Source organism: Dermacentor albipictus, chromosome 3, assembly GCF_038994185.2.
Source record: "Dermacentor albipictus isolate Rhodes 1998 colony chromosome 3, USDA_Dalb.pri_finalv2, whole genome shotgun sequence".
Classification (NCBI taxonomy): domain Eukaryota; kingdom Metazoa; phylum Arthropoda; class Arachnida; order Ixodida; family Ixodidae; genus Dermacentor; species Dermacentor albipictus.
Window position 1 is genome coordinate 44,757,354 of NC_091823.1, and position 16,849 is coordinate 44,774,202.

The window sequence follows — 16,849 nt, forward strand, 5'->3', positions numbered from 1 at the left end:
AGGAATAAATAGTGTAATTACTGAACCAAATCCTAGTGGCTAATGAAGCATAGTTTCTGAGCAGCTCATCCAGTTGAGAATCCTTATTTGGGCTAGGACAAGGACAATGATGAGGCGCAAAGAACTGACATGCACAAACACACACACATACACAGTACAAGCGCACTAGAGGATGGCAGAAGACTAGGTGGTGTGACGAAATTAGGAAATTTGCGGGTGCTAGCTGGAATCAGTCGGCGCAGGACAGGGGTAATTGGAGATCGCAGGGAGAGGCCTTCGTCCTGCAGTGGACATAAAATAGGCTGGTGATGACAAAATAGCCATAAATAAAATGATTTCTCAACTCAACATAATGCTTCTTTTGTTCTTGTAGCTTATTAGGTCTAGGTTGTCAATAGCTTTGACAGTGCCACTTGCAGTAAGGAATAAGAAAATTAAGAAAAAGTAAAGCATCTATAGGGGCTTACAAGAAGTGTACGGGGCCACCCAGCCCAGCAAGGCCATCAGTTGACAACCATTGCAGATTCCCAAGCTGAATGTGAGAGGATTGTTCTTGAAAGCAGCCAGCTGTGCAGCCAGCTTCTCGTGGAACATGAGACTCGCAGCCCAACCTGTGTCAGAAAATGGAATTTAGATACAGCAGACAAGTCGCAGCACTTCTAAATTGATAATACTGAACTTTTCAGCAGCTCAACATTTCCTGGCATGCATAGCCCATCAAAAGCCAGTGACAATTCTTGAATAAGCGCAGTCCTTTAATGTTGTGTGCATCATTTACAATGACGCAAGTCAGACATATATATATATATATATATGCATATATACACGCATGCTAACTTGATGCCACTTGATACGCACAGGTGTGTGAGGCTCCTTATAGTAATCGTAGATGAGGAGCAGGCTGTCCTCAAAGCTTCTGTTGCTCAAACTCTAAACTTTCATAATATGCAAGAGATATGGTGGCTAGACTCTGCACAAGAGACACCTACCCGCAAGAAGATTTTGTAATGCGGAAACAAAAAGCCCCAAACACAACACATCGCTCACATACAGTCTGAAACTGAGAAGTACATTCTGCACTTCAGTGATGTAGCTTACACAGTGCTCCTAACTCAGGAACATATGTTTAGCCACAGAGTAGTTTATCTTTTTTGTGGTCTCTGCAATCCCAAAAACCGTTGCGAGCAGGTGTTCAGCCAAACAAGCAACGTTTTTGCGCACAGGGTACAGCGGACTCCACAATGTCCATTCGGCCCCTTATTTTATATATTATGGCTCGAAAGCTCTGGAGATGGAGGCAAACCTTTGTTGTTGCTATCTGCAGCTTTACTGCCCAAAGAGTTACTCGAACTCAACACAATGCGAACTGGGACTCACTTCATTTCTCCATGCATTGGCATACATCCTGTACTGCTAGACACCACTTTGAATCCACCACAGTTATAGCTAAAGGATTACTGATACAGAAGCTTTCAGAGCTTAGTTCTTTATACTGCAATCATTAGCTGTTCACCCAATAATAACAGTATTAAGGCTCATTCCATCGAGCGCGCAGTGTATAATTAATTGAGTTTTCTTTTGTTATGGCCTGTCTAGGCTTTAAAATTGGATAGTACTGAAAGTTGCTGCAACGCGTCGCAGAGCACCTGGTAAATGCGGCTGATTATCACGCAATGCTGCAAACCAGGGATGCACACTGAATGCAGCAGAGAACTCTGTCGCTGGATTTTGCAAAGTAGTCTTCTGTAACAATTCAATACAATTTTGTTTTCCAGAACAGGAGTGTATTGGAGGGACACCAGGGAAAAAAGTGCCCCCACCACCAAACCACAACTCTCCCTTTGATCACTGCAAATTCTTTTACCTTTAGCATGGGACAAGAGAACGGAGAGGAGAGCCACCATAACAGAAAATGACATGACCATGACACTCGTAACCATGGCAATGTAAAACCCTCACGTAAATGAATAAATAAACGTGTCAAAGCAACAGCACAGTTTCAACAAAAAGCTGACTCTTAAGCTTGAACGGCAGATGAAAAAGAAAACAAAAAAATTAGTTTGGAGAGAGGCAACATTGTTGGCCTGATGCCTCCATTTGTTTGCACCTAATGTCACAAAAGCTCTCCTACATCATACCACTATTCAAGTCATGACATGCACAGAGGAACGTAACGGCAATTATTTAAACAGTCAAATACTCTGTATAGTACGTAGTTTCTTACAGCGGGGCTATTGCATAAACAGCATCATAAGCAGAAGTAATAAAAAAGAGGGATTGTGCATGCCGAGCCTTATGATTTCAATTTCAAGCACATTGATTATTTAATATTTATAACTGCATAATATTATACACACAAGCAGAAGTTTACATTAAGGCAACTGTACAGCACGAAAATAAGATTTAATGCTTGAAGCAAACAAGCACTGCAAGAAGCGCAGTTTCCACCATATGGTGCCTCTGTCATTCTTAAGCTATGAAGGTTGCATCTATGAAGTGTTTCCAGGAGCTGTTAGTAGCTATTACTGGGGCTTCTCAGTGCAGTGGATATGCTTTTAAAGCTAATAATAGTTATGGAAAATGTACTTCAATAAATATCTCGAATTAAGGCATTAAAATTTGTCACAAGTACCACCAAGGCATCTATAAGGCCAAAAGAAATTTGTCGTCAATCTGCAGGAATAGCACAAGGGTGTGGCATTCAAGTTCATTGATGCGACTGCACTTTTTTTTTTCTTCTTCTGCAGTTGCACTCAGTAACTGTCATTCACCTAAATGGGTTATCAGTAGGCTATCAGTACTCAGAGATAAGCTATGTGGAAATGCACTCCGGCACATGTGCTTGACTTGGCTCCCTTCAGAAAAGATAAGCAGTCATATCTGTCCCCGACTTGCAAAAGCTACAGCGTGGGATTAAACCAACCACTGCCAACAATACAAGGGGAAAAAAAAAACGGTCTTGTCTGGAACTCAGTCATGTTTCATACCGAATAAAGAGAAGAAGTATCTTTTGCATGGGGAGGATAACATACTTTAGGATGTGGGAGGTTTGGAAGAGGGGCTCAGACCTGGCTTTTTTCAACCCTCCATTATGTCCTTAGGCTCTTTTACAGTATAAATGAGACAACTACACAAAGCAAAGTAGTTAACAAAAACTTTGAACCAAGCAGTTTAATCACAGTTCACTGAGGCGGACTTCAAGGATATGCAGGGTTAGGCAACCGGTAGGTTTTGTATCCATTAAATTGTCTTCATCCAACAAGATCGCCAGAAATGCTTTTTAGGGGCTGTGCAAATGTAGTTACTTTTTAAATCACATACAAATCTAATAATGCCAGAAGCGGATTGAATAGAGTATTTAATAACTTTCTTATAGTTCTTAAGCAGTGAAAAGCCATTTTCATCATTGATATACAAACAATGTTCCCATTACAGCATTAACAAGCCTCTGCAATTACATTGCAAATTATGAAGCATTCCTTATGTACTAAAAGCACAATTAAATCAGCGTGAATACATAACGCAATTTGATCTGTATACTCGGGACTCTTCCATGAGTGTGAATGATAGCAGTTTAGCTGGAAAAGCCTGGCTCCCTGAGCGATGTATAGCATGCTTCACTGTGTAACTTCTCGCGTTTTATGTCTATTGCAGCCGCTGGGATGAAATTTATTGCACTTTTGCTTCAATCCTTCATTTGATCACCCTCATTTGACAGTTTAAGATATTCAAGAACTATTAAAAAATTATTCATATGTATAAATAGCAACTATTCGATTCAGTCTTCAAATCAAATTTGACAATATTTCTTATTCAGAACCTTTGAATATTTGCACACCTAGCTCCAATACTTTTATGCATGCAAACTCACATAAATTTATGCATAAGGGAAGAGGTACAATGAGACAAAAGATTGGCTGTGTATACAAGCTAGGTGAGCTTCAAGCAAGAAGTGCCCTTCATTTTCAATGGCTGCGCTGCTATACTATAGTTATTTAGTGCAAAAGGAAGGTTCAAGATGTAATAACAACAACAACAATAATAATAATGAGAATAATAATAATTGGTGCTTAATGTTTCAAAGCTGCTATGTGGCAAATGAGGAAAGCTGTACTGAAGAACTACAAATAAATTTTGACCACCTGTTTGTGTAAGTGTGTGTGTGTGTGCATGTGTACACGCGCAAAATCTTAGTACATGGGTATTTTTGCATTCTATTCAGATCGAAAGGCAGCCCCCAAAGCCAGGAATCAAACTTCTACGACATCATGTTCAGCCTTATAACGCCAGCAAGGACACCAGAAGTGTCCATCATATGTACATGTTTTGAAAGAACAAGAATATTCTTTGCCTGACATGCCTGACATGCATTTTTCTTTAGTGTGGCACGATCCCCTGAGGGCAAATATTTTTGGTGCCTGCATTGTAACTGAATTACCCACCTAGAACCACAGCCAGATAGTTTGCATTTGGAGTGACAATCAGGCACAGGGTATACATGACTTACATTAAACTTGCCTGCAAGATTTCACGTGATCACGTACTCTGCTCTTATATAAATGATCTTACTAGGTGCTGATGCAAATGACCCGCCACATTGGAAAGTAATGCAACAGTACAAAAACTGCATCACGCCAATGTGCAGGTTGATAGGCAACTTAGTGTGCTCAGTTTACAATGCTGCACACAAAACTTCAAAAATGCTCCTGTAACAACCAAAAACCAAATTTTCTGTGCTGCAAAGTAGAGTCACTTGAAATGTGTTATTTATGCTTGTGGTACCTGGTAGCAGAATTTATGCACAAGACCTTCCGTAACAGCTTACTAGCACTGAGGCCAGCTGGTTTAAGGCGCACAATATGGTGGTCCTCCAATTATTTTTGTTTTCTCTTTCATTGTCTTTTTCTTTAAAATATTAAAGGGGGCACACAACAAGATAGAAAGGTAAAACAAAATCCCACCTCTAGCCGAGCCGAGCACATCAGCGTAACTAAAACCGCCAGGGAAGACAAGGCCTTGGAAGCCATCCAGCGTGACAGCTCCCTCCAGGAGGTCAGTCATAGTCACATCCCAGGCTTCAAAGCCTGCCATGTAAAATGACGCAGCCATCTCCCTGTCGCTGTTCACACCTTCCTCCCGAAGCACAGCAACCTTCATCGTTGAGTCTGAGGACCAAGATGAATTGAGTGAGTAGATATTTGTTACATGTTATGTGAATACAATGACGTGGAGGTTTGATTAGAATAATACTCAGAAATAAACAACTTCCACTTCAAGTGCAACATATAAATGAATGAGTAAATATAAACGAAGTTCATCACAAAGCTAAAGTATACAAAAGGACACCACTGGTATATCAATATTTGCACATTATTCACTCTTAAGTTTTGACGTTATCAATGAACATGCCTTAAACATTTCATCTTGATTTCTTCTACAAGTCGAAAGATGTGTACAGCTTGATTTCAAGCTTGCTTTTTAACCCAGACCTGTCACTGAGTGGCTCCTATGAGCTAGAAAGCTCACAATTGTCATCTTAAATAGTAATGGCCTGCTGACAACTGCAACTGGACGTGGTTGCAGGGATGGGATGACATAAATAGGGACACTATCACCTTTTGCTTAAGTCCTTTTCTGCGTACGCCTTTGTCTAGTTGTCAGCTGGCCATAGCTATTTAATACCAACTAACTAGGTGTATTTTCAAATCCTTTATCATCTCGACCATAAAAAAACATATTTCTATGCTCATGAAAAGCGTCAATGCCTAAATGCTAACATTAAAAGCACAGTAGGAACATCTACCAGCCACAATTGTTCTCAAGCCTCCCTATTTGAAAACATTTCAGTACCCAAAAAATACAGTAATTTGTTTTTTGAATCAACTTTCAAGCAATGAAAGGTTCCTAAGCAATTTATTTTCACAGTAAATGTTCATAAGTATTATTAACAATTACGCCATGCTACAGTCACGTTTCATCTTGCCTATACTTAATAATGGAAGAAAAGAAATGGCAGTGTACTGGGATATTTCAATACTTGCCAGGGTTGCGTCGTGGAATCTCCAGGCTGAAAGTCAACCTGTATGGAGGCAATGTGCGTTTTAAAAGCCCCTGCCTTTCTTGAGTGGCACACTTAGGATCACACTGATGAAGCTCCAACTTGTAGCTAGTCTCCTCCCAGTTGTCACGCAGCTCGGACACTTTTCCACAGATCACCTCTGTACCATCAACCTTCACAGACACCTGTAATGGAGTTTGTAGCCTCTGAAGTCCCATTACACTGTTTCAGAGCACACATTGCTATTGATGTGCGAAACAAAATTTTCCATTCCGCTAAGTTATATCTGTATAACACACTGCGTTTGGCTAAGAATATATTCGGCAGCATAGAAACATTAAGTTTCATTACTTAGCATGTGCCATAAATTGGAAATTCAAAGGTTCCCAATCATGTCCAATAAGTGCATGACCGAGAAAGTTCTGTAGGTATAAACACACATTTATCTTTAAATGTGTTGCAGTAGTTATTTCTATGAGAAAACAAGCACTGGTCATTCCGCAGTGCTCAGCGATTCAAAGGCGATAATCATGGCAGCTAGTGCAAAGTGGCCAGTGCTTTTTGCTCCACTGGTGGGCACTGGGGACACTGAGCTGATGAATTGTGTTGTACAATGAAAGTCTGGGCCTTTGCGACACATTACGACTGCATCTGGCCCTCCACTGATCACCCAGCACTCACTGGTGATGCTAAAACGTGCCGGCCTCCATGGGGGCCAATCATCGCATTTTAATTGCCGAGTACTGTACATATCACCAAAAAAAGATCTTTATGCTAATGCAGCAACTCATAAAGAACTAAAAAATTGCTGCCTGATTACAAGGGTCACAAATATTTGTAGCTATGATACATGTTTCCTCCTTTGTGATCAATGTGTGCAGTATTGTACTATTGGCTATTATAGCCACACCATTGGCTATAACCGTACTACAGCTATTTAGAGGGCTTAATGAACATTTTCCTGTAATACCTTTACTTTGAGCTGTTGTGATTTGACTGTATTTTTTAGCAGCAAGCAGTTCTAATCTTTCTTTTTTTCTTTCTTTCTTTCTACAAGTTATCAACATGACACCTTCATTTCACGACTCATTCTGATTAAAATGTTGCATATTTAGGCAGAATTTACTGGGCTACATTATTGTTTTCATAGTAGGATACACCATACCATATCTAGTCTGAAATCAAAAGCCAATGCAGAATATCTTATGCTTGGGCTTTTTTACCTTGGCTTGAGGACCGAAGACTTTGCTGTGGCCAATGGGAACACAGTACACCCCAACCCTCTGGTAGGCTTCAACAATGCGCTTTTCGTTAACTGGATCAGTCTCAAGCAGCCAGCCAACTTCCTCATGAAAGAGAGCCTCAAGGACATTACCAGCACCTCCTGTGGGCACATTGACTTCCAGGCCACAATTTCCCGCGAATGCCATTTCCAGGAGGCAAGTCATGAGACCACCATCACTGATATCATGTCCAGCCATCAACAGACCACCTGCAAATGGCAGCAGCGCTTATGACATTAAAAACGCAGATGGAAAGTGTCATGTCTGAAAAACTTTTGTAGATTATGAGCATATAGTAAAACAATATGGTAGAAACATAATAAACTTCACAATAATCGCCATGAACTCTTGGAGATCTAAGAAAGTAATTTATCAACTTAATAAGCGAAACTTGACTAGTTGGTGAAATTTCTTTAAGGAGTGACACTTTTCATTATTCCTTTGTTTGTACAATTCAAGACTGGAACCCTTTTGTACAAGATGTTTGTATAACATGAAATGATGCCTTTTTTCATGCTTTGGGTGGCTAAGAAGACTTGTTACTAACTAACTTGATGCAGCCCCCTGCTGTAATGCCTTTTAAAAGGCGATGGCTCCAGGTACTCAGTGAAATAAACAAAAATAATATTGTGTGTTCCTTTGTGTACTAAACACTGAGCATGAAAAAAAAAAAGTGCAAGCCCTCATAAAGTTGAGTAAGCCAGGAAATGCTATTGTTATAACCTTACTTATTGCTATGTCTGGGCTAATTATACACAATTTCAATATGCAGTTGGGGGTGGGGGCAAATAAATTCCATCATTATAACCAGTTAGCATTATAATTTTTATTGCTACGTCTATAAGTCAACGACAATGCACTGAAGAGAGCCATCAAACAATATATATATATATCACCTTACGTGAGTGTTGCTATAACACCGACAAAACAGCTCTTTTCATCCAGTGGTCACGGGAGTATGAAGTCCAAACCTAAAGATCATTACCCTAAAGACCATTAGCACTGTCATGCATCAGGCAAATCCCCCCTATACCTACAAATTTCTTAATCTCATCACTCCATTTAATTTTCTGTCACTCTCGACTGCATCTCCCTATCCTTGACACCTATCTTGTTACTCCGCTAGACCATTGCTTATCTATTCCACATATTACAAGGCGTGCATTACTTATACCTCCAAATCACAACCAGAATATCGTACTCTACCGTTTGATCTGTAGTCTACAATGCCTACTTGAGAAGGCTGGTCAACATACCCTTCAACAATTCCTGTGTGGCAGCAAAGGCTTTGCGAAGTTTTGCAGGCTCCTCCAAGTCAGGCACGTCATCTCCGAGCTGCTTAAAGCATTGAGCAAAGGCTGTACCTCCCAGGCGCTTCTTTCCAGCATTTAGACTGACATAAAGTAGTAGCCCTATAGAAACAAAATAAATCTTTAGCACCTATTTTATTGCAATTGCAAAAAAATTAAGATTGGTGATCACTTATGTAGTCCACACTTAGATAAAGAGAAGAAAAGTGAACAGTGTAAACACACACCATAATCTGCTGGTTGCTCTCAATGAAAAATAGCCTCCCAGTCAAAATGCCTCACAGAGCAGAACTTGTACTCCAAAACTCAATTTAAGCCAACTCAAAACAGATAAAGATCAATTGTGTTCCTGCATAAGAACCAGATGGACCCAATGAGGTTTTTTTTTTACTGGGATATGAATGTGAAAGCAGTATAGCTATTCCCGCGTAAACCTGGAATAACAAAAATGCTTGGCTGTGATGTACACGCAGCATTGGAACGATGTACACTGGCATGTCTTATGTGTCTCAATGCCACAATGTAGGCATTGATTTGCTTCCACAAACAAATTTACTTAAACACTCCCAAATTTATAAACAAGGCATCCACAGAAATATACACAGAACATAAGTGAGTGAGTAGATAAAGGGGTCATGTAACAATGTTTTAAGCTATCATTCACCTTGCTTTCCTACACATGGAAGCTTTAAGTCGGGAGTCACCGTAGTTGTGATATCGGGGCATGGTGCATAGGTGGACACGACAATGGCTCCTGCAAGAAAGAAACATTATGGCAGAACTGGAGGAAAAGCTACGAATGGCAGTAACTACAAGCACATGTTGCCAGTCTACATAGATGGACAAGAATATGCCAGAAAAGAAAACCAGGACTAAACAAATATTTAATTTTTAAGTATACATAGCACACATAAATATTTGATGAAGAGCAATTTATGTAATGCATTTATTATGCTATTACTCATGCTCTCCTGAGAATACTGTGTGTGTTGCAGACAGATTGTGCTAGTACAAGAATGCATGAGTCACAAGACAGTAATAACAGACGTATTCATATATATAATACATGCAGCATCTTACAGAAACATACAGAAACATACAGAAACATACAGAGACAACACTTCTGCACTGTGCGCTATCTGTTTCTTACTCCCATCTTGTTCTTGCAATGCTTTCATTAAATATGCGTGACTGACTACCCTAGACCTCCACGCTTTTCAAGTTTGCTGTGAACTGTTTCATAATGTATACCGGTCCATTGAGTCTTTCAAATGTCGCAGCTTACCGGGAGCCTTGACAGTGTCCTTGCCCACACGTGCAGCCATGCTGAGCGAGTCTTTGCCACCATCCACAGCAATCCCCAGAGTTGCCATGGAGCCGCACATAGCTTGACAGGCTTCGTACAGAGCAGCACCTTCCCCAGGGAGCTTAGCTGCCCACATCCAGTTGCCACTGCACTTGACATCCTGCGAAAAAAAAGTTACGCAGCATTGCTACATAAGAAATGTACAAGCTCAGTAGCTAGGCAACTCCATACAGCAGGTCCTAATCTGGCATGTCCTGTCCAATTTTCAATGTGCACAACTGGATTTTTCTGTAATGGTGCCAACTGCCAGTTAAACATGCACACATTTGCAAGCTGTCCAATTCTCCCTTTATCAAGAACCAAATATGTTGCAAGAACGTCTGCCAAGTAGATGGAATGGATGAGAACACAAATTGAACTGAACGAAATAATACAGTACATTCCCAAGGAAATTTTGATAGAAGTGTGGCTTAATTTTTATCTGAAATGCTCATTTCTGTCATGCACATTGCATATAGCCTTTGAAATTGTTATACAATGTAGCTGTTGGAAAAGGATTGTGTCTTCAAGTTGGAGAAAGTTTACCAGCATTTCATTGTTCTTCCTTTCTGCCACCATGGATACAGATGGTGTTGGCTGACATTCTCAGGGCTAGGTTATGAACAGATTGCATAAATGCTCATGAATGTGGATGGAGGGTCAGCTATTGCCAGAGGGTAACATATATACGTCATTTGCAGTTTGCAGGTTCGCAATGCACCAACTAAGATTTGTCTTTTGTTACGCTTTTATTTCCATTTTCCTGTATTTAAGTATATCCTCAAGTTTATTGTAAATCCAACCATATGTTTAATTAATTATACAGTTCTATAAAGAAAACATTAATTTGTCCCATGCTTTCCTTGGCTTCATGATAAAGTGAAGGTATGTAGCATAAAGCAACAAGGACAGAGAAGTACAATGGACACCACAAGTGCTTGTCGCCCAAATGCCATTGTTGGCTTCATATGGTTTTTACTAAAGATAAGATCAAGCCCCTTGGTTGCCTCTTCTCGGTCGTAACAACAATCTGCTATAGCGCATCTGTTCCATATAGAGGTGGATGTACTTACATAATACAAGTAACATGCATAAGAAACTTCAAAAAAAAACAAAGCATCACAAGCAAAAAAAAAACGTGGCACAAAATATATGGTAAGCAGTGCTCAGGTGAGCAAACTCGTGGCTTACCTGAAGTGATGTCACTTGAGCAAACATAAGGTTTGTTACTGCCTCGGCCACGGACATCCTGGCTCCTGCAGCAGGGCTCAGAAGGCCCTTTATTGGCTGCTCTCCAATGGCAGTTGCAGATCCAACCTGCAACACAGCGCAGTATGACTACCCAACAAAAGGCAAGTGTATAGAGACAACTGTGTATATAGTGGCTTATAAAACCAACTTTATACACCACAAACAGCTATGAGAAAGCAACATGTCAACGGAAGGAATACATTAGGGTGGCACCAGGGCGAAGTAATGAGATTAAGAAATTTTCAGGCGCGGGATAAAGTCAGGCATGACTGGAAATCACAGGGACAGACCTTCATCCTGTAGTGGGCTTAGATCTGATGATCAAGCATGTCATTATACAAAAACACAGAAAGAAGTAAACCAGGTTACCAGAATGAAACAAGGATACTTAATGTGTGTTTGGCTGTGCCAGCACCAAAAAAAAAAAATTGGTCACGAAAACTTTAGTCACATGCTTCAGAAAGAGTGGGATGTCATTCAGGCATGGGTAGAGAATTTGCTTAGTGCATAATCATTTGCAATTGCAAGATGCACAGAAATATATATTCACCTTGTCGAAGTACGAGAGAGACACCACAGCCACATCAGCGAGTGGTGTGTGCAGAGGTCCAACACACTGTTGTTGAGCTACAAGTCCAGTGACACAACGATCAACCTGAGGATATCGCAGAAATAAAAGCTTTTACAACTGCATCAGTGGATCTAGCTTAATGGTAACAAACAAAACGCCAATGCTTGTGAACAGTCTTTTCACGTCTTCCTATATACAAAGTGGTGAAACAACAAACAGTACAGCTAACTTGCCTTGTTAGTGAGGAAACGCTTGCTGGCCACGGACGGCAGACGTAGTACACGTTGAAGTGCTTCAGTGACCTGAAGGCCAGGAGGCAAGCTTAAAGGCTTCAAAATTGGTGTTTCTGTGTCCAACTTGAAGACCTGTGATAGAAAAAGAAATAAAGGCACAGAAGTTTGAGCAATTGAATACAAATCTTACAACGAAATGGAAAATTGTCATCCACCTGAATTGTAGCACGAAGCTACAAAAGAAATTCGTACAGGTTTCTCGGAAACAAAGCCTCACAGTGGAAGAAAAATTCTTCCTGGAGAGGCATTGTCCTGGGTTCAAATAGCAAGCCAGGAATTTTTCTCCCACTTCAAAAGTTCATTTCCGACGAAAACCGCACGGGTTTCCTTTTTAGCTTTGTGCTACAATACAGGTGGATGACAATTTTTCCCTCTCATGTACTTTCCTCTGCCTTGCAGGCTTTTGCAGAATGATTTGCCAAATCTTACAATGATGCCATAACCACCCATGTTTGACTTCATAATATGGGTCATACAAACCTGAAGCAGGAAAGCTTGTGTCTGCTGGCATCGAAAACAGTAAAATATTCATGCACGTACAGTAGTCCTCTGGGGAACTACAAAATTTTTCGAGACAGATTAAGTCCTTGAAGTTAACTTTGCTGCAAAGATTTGTGCGACACTTTTGACTCAAAGTCTCGTTCAGGCTATCTAGCTTCTTGTAATCAAAAGAGCGGAAGCACAAGTACCATATTTACCAAAGAAAAAATGACTCTGAATGAGAGCCACTCAACACCAGGTATGTCACTGACAATTGCTAAATAGATGGTGCAATCATAGCTGATACATTATCGATTCTAGTACACTGTACTACTGTGATGTAATACAATGCTACGCACCTTGCGTGGCATGTCTCCAAGCACAGACTCCAAGTCAAGGTCAACAGGGTTCCTTTTACCAGGGGCACCGTCCTCTTTGAGGACGATGCGACCATCTCCCGTCACTTCACCGACAATGCTGACAGGGCAACGCTCTCGTGCTGAGATGCGCAGAAGTGTGTCCTTGTCCTCTGGCCGCACCAAAATGGCATCACTCTCCTGGTACTCCGCGCCCCACAGTTCCATAGTGGTAATGGTGGGGTCACCGAGCTGAAAGTTCTTGGTCCAGATGACTGCTCCAGCAGGCTCCACTATCTCCTTCAGCACATTGCCTGATGTGTATAAAAGCACGCGTTTAGCTATAGTGCAAGCGAATGCGTTCGTTGCCTCTTTACTAATGCTTCAGTACAACAGCAGTGCACAGAAGTACAAACAGGAAACATTTTGAGAACAGAGCATGGCATCTCTCATTGAGGAACAAGTCGGATTGTTTGGTGATGTGTATATTGAAACAAAACTACCATCATGAATCAGGTGTATGCGTCATTCAAATTCAAATTGCGGGGTTTAACATCTTGAAGCTGCACTATAAGGGAAACTGTAGTTTTTTCTTGTTAACTACAGAGCGAGGCCTCGAATCCTTCAGCACTGATGCTTTCAGGTAGCATGTGTGGGTTTATTAACCCATTTCCTACCGTGAAAAAGGAAGAAAATTATACCAAATTTACCAGAATCTTTTTCTGCTCAGTTTGCAGAGCTTTTTTTTTCTGAATAAAAGGCCACCATTATTTCAATTCAATGGAGTTCCCTTATTTCCCAAATTGTGTAAAAAGATACGATGAAGGCTTCACTGCATGGTTCTACTGTCTTGCAAAGAAGCATTTTGCAGGGCTCTATACACTACGAAGAGAATATGAAGAAAAAATAACCCAAACGTTGCAAAAACATACATATGAATAGTGGATACTTTTACACAGCTCCTAAAGCAGTTAGTAGGCCGTCTTCGTATGGTAGACTCACGAACAGCCACAAGGTCCTCCGAGCCATCCATAGAATAGTCAGCAGATGGATGAGAACACATCACTTTCTGTTCCTGAGCAAAGCTCTACAGAGCTGTGGTCTAATGAGGAGTTGTCAAAATACTTTTTTAAAGTGTGCTTTCATTGTCTCGCTTTGAGGAAGCAGCCATGCTTTATGCGGGAGTGTCAAAGGCGGCAATAAAATGAAAGGCGAGACACAAATGGTACAACATGGACAATTATGGTCATCTAGTGTCAGAGTTCACAAATATATGCAATAGGACGAGTACATTCATCATAGCTTCACTGCATGACAAATTTTTGTTTATGACGACTATAGTCATTGGTTATACTGGTACAAAATTTCATGATGACTATACTCGTCAACAGGAGGTAAAGGGTTAACCAGTTGCCGTCACCCAAAAAGATAATGTACACGAGACGCCTACAGCAAAAAAGGATACTTCACATCCACTGTCAAGACCGTGAAGGGTGGAAGTGGTTAACACTCCCAGGTTTAATTCGAGTAGATAAACATAAAATACCCCAGAAAGTGAATGGGAAAACGGCGCCGCGGTAGCTCGATTGGCACATGAAATGAGACGACGTGGGTTCATGCCCCACCTGTGGCCAGTTGTTTTTTTATCCACTTTCATTTCCATTAATTTATCATTTCATCAATTCTAGTGATAAGCACATGTAATTTCCCCTATGCTGTCCTTGGTGTCTTTGTTGGCTTCTTACGATATGAATAATAAAAATCTGGCCCTCAGTTTCCTGTCTCCCAGTTTATAAATTGTAGCTCGTGAGACTGCAAGGCATATCCACTTGTATTTCTGTGACTGACATTTTCGAGATATAGACCATCAAACTCATGGTTAAAATGCAGTCATTTCACTTACTTCAACAAAACACCGTTTTATGCATTGAATCACAAAAGTAACAAGACCACCTATGCATTTCTTCGCAAAGTTCGGGAATCAATATCTCGAAACTGCTGTAATCTTGAGAATTTATTCCAACTGGATCCGCCTTACGAACTTCCCAGCCTCAATTTGTAAATTGCAATATGTGCCATAAGATAATTAAGTAACACTTAATTAATGAATTTCTTATTATTTTTGTTGATTATGCAAATATATTTCTCATGCAAACAATGTCTGCCTGTCTGAGCAATCCAGCTCAACGACTGGAGTCCTATCTTCCACAGCTTATCTTTAAAAGTATTTTTCTTAGAGACCAAAAGTCTCTTCAAGGGTTATATCTATGGTCACATTATTTATGTGCAAATATGGTAATTAAAAAAGTATTTAATTAAACATGAATTAGCTACCATTGCAATTTGTAATACACATAACACTCACCTCTTAAGATAATCAGCTGGAGTGGCGAAATTGCACCACGTGATAGAGGCAAAAAATTATTATGGGGTTTTACATGCCAAAACCACTTTCTGATTATGAGGCACATCGTAGTGGAGGACTCCGGAAATTTTCACCACCTGGGGTTTTTTAACGTGCACCTAAATCTAAGCACATGTGATAGAGGCAGTCTTATTTTGTATACTTAGTGGAAAGAAAAGTGCCCAATATATTTTTTGCTGCACACTTAAATGCAGCATTCCTCCTGTCATTGTACTATTCACATCAGCCAGCCTCTCAACCATTCCCCAATCGAAAAGAAAAAGAAGTCCGAACTGACCATTCCCTCCTGCACCCTGGTCATGAATGCTCCGTATGGGGTTCTTGGCTGCCCCACGCTCCACGCAAGCCCGCACCAGGCGGTGCAACTTTTGCTCCATCTCAGCATCTCCACGCTGCACAGCGCCAAAGTCTAGTTCTGCCTCTTGGTCTCCCTGAACGGTCACTGAGGACGCTGCGCCACCACCAACTCCGATGCGGTACACAGGGCCACCAATCTTGACCACAAGCATGCCTGCAAGGACACGGGGCATAGACTAACCTTGCAAAACACTGTCTGGTAACTGTCATGTGAAGTCAATAGACACTGTAACCAACATTCCAAAGGCTGGGTTACACAATCCCCTGTTATCATACATCGATGAAATACGAACACATGAACAGCTAAAAGGAACACCTTCCTTTTCACATTTGCAAGTGCAAGTGACACTGGCATGATTAATTTTCATACATTTACTTTTTGGGGCATAAGTGCATTTTGTGCTTGGTTACTCCATGATTACATATCAAAATTTCAAGCAATTAGGAGCAAGGGGTGTTCTTGTCACTTCAAATTCATGGTTAATTCTGGCCTGACAGTTCTTAAGTATCGAAGAATGTGGCTAGAGAGGAAGCTGCCTCTGAAGTTCAATTGATAGAGCAGCACACACATCGCATGAAGGCTGTGGGCTTGGCTCCCACTTTTCTTCCAGTTTAATTTACTATTCCTTTGTTAAGAACATGAAAAACACAAATTTACCCTCTTGTACCAATCGATGGACATTTAAATAAATAAAGTTCATTTTCCCTGTCTTCAATGTTCACTAGCTATGCATAAGAAAGAAGCCAGTTTGGTTAGTTTTGCAGCACCGCCATGAAAAGAAATGCTCTGATACGTTATACCCCAACTATGAGGGTAAATACCAGAAATAACTGGTGTATCTCAAAGCTTCAGAAATTTCCAGCAACTTGTAGTATGCGTATTTAAGATTTTGTTGCTTTATTTTCTGATGCAAGGAAGCACTAGAGTACTCCATATTCTCGGAAGAAAGCTTACACAGGCTTTGAAATATTTTTTTCTCAGAAGAAAACCTGCAGAAGACAATGTAAGAATGCCTGGTTTCCTTGGAGGTCTTGGTCATCTTCTAAATAAAAAGGAACTGTGGGGCTAAGAAGGTTGTTTTTTTATTTACATTGCTACACTCCGTAGATGTCCTTCATG

The 16,849-nt window shown here is 40.6% G+C and overlaps 1 protein-coding gene across 3 annotated transcripts in view; it reads right to left on the reverse strand.

Moving 5' to 3' along the window:
• The window catches only part of Pfas (phosphoribosylformylglycinamidine synthase), a 39,996-nt gene that overhangs the window by 4,441 nt on the left and 18,706 nt on the right, over positions 1-16,849 (reverse strand). For all 3 annotated transcript variants that reach the window (XM_065427015.1, XM_065427017.2, XM_065427018.1), the window contains exons 10-21: positions 15,650-15,883; positions 12,951-13,261; positions 12,052-12,183; positions 11,798-11,902; positions 11,188-11,313; positions 9,937-10,117; positions 9,316-9,405; positions 8,598-8,753; positions 7,282-7,550; positions 6,042-6,243; positions 4,962-5,165; positions 468-611 (exon numbers count right to left, since the gene is read on the reverse strand). In XM_065427015.1, the coding sequence (XP_065283087.1) occupies positions 468-611; positions 4,962-5,165; positions 6,042-6,243; positions 7,282-7,550; positions 8,598-8,753; positions 9,316-9,405; positions 9,937-10,117; positions 11,188-11,313; positions 11,798-11,902; positions 12,052-12,183; positions 12,951-13,261; positions 15,650-15,883 (2,154 nt within the window). The remainder of the gene's footprint in view (positions 1-467; positions 612-4,961; positions 5,166-6,041; positions 6,244-7,281; positions 7,551-8,597; positions 8,754-9,315; positions 9,406-9,936; positions 10,118-11,187; positions 11,314-11,797; positions 11,903-12,051; positions 12,184-12,950; positions 13,262-15,649; positions 15,884-16,849) is intronic.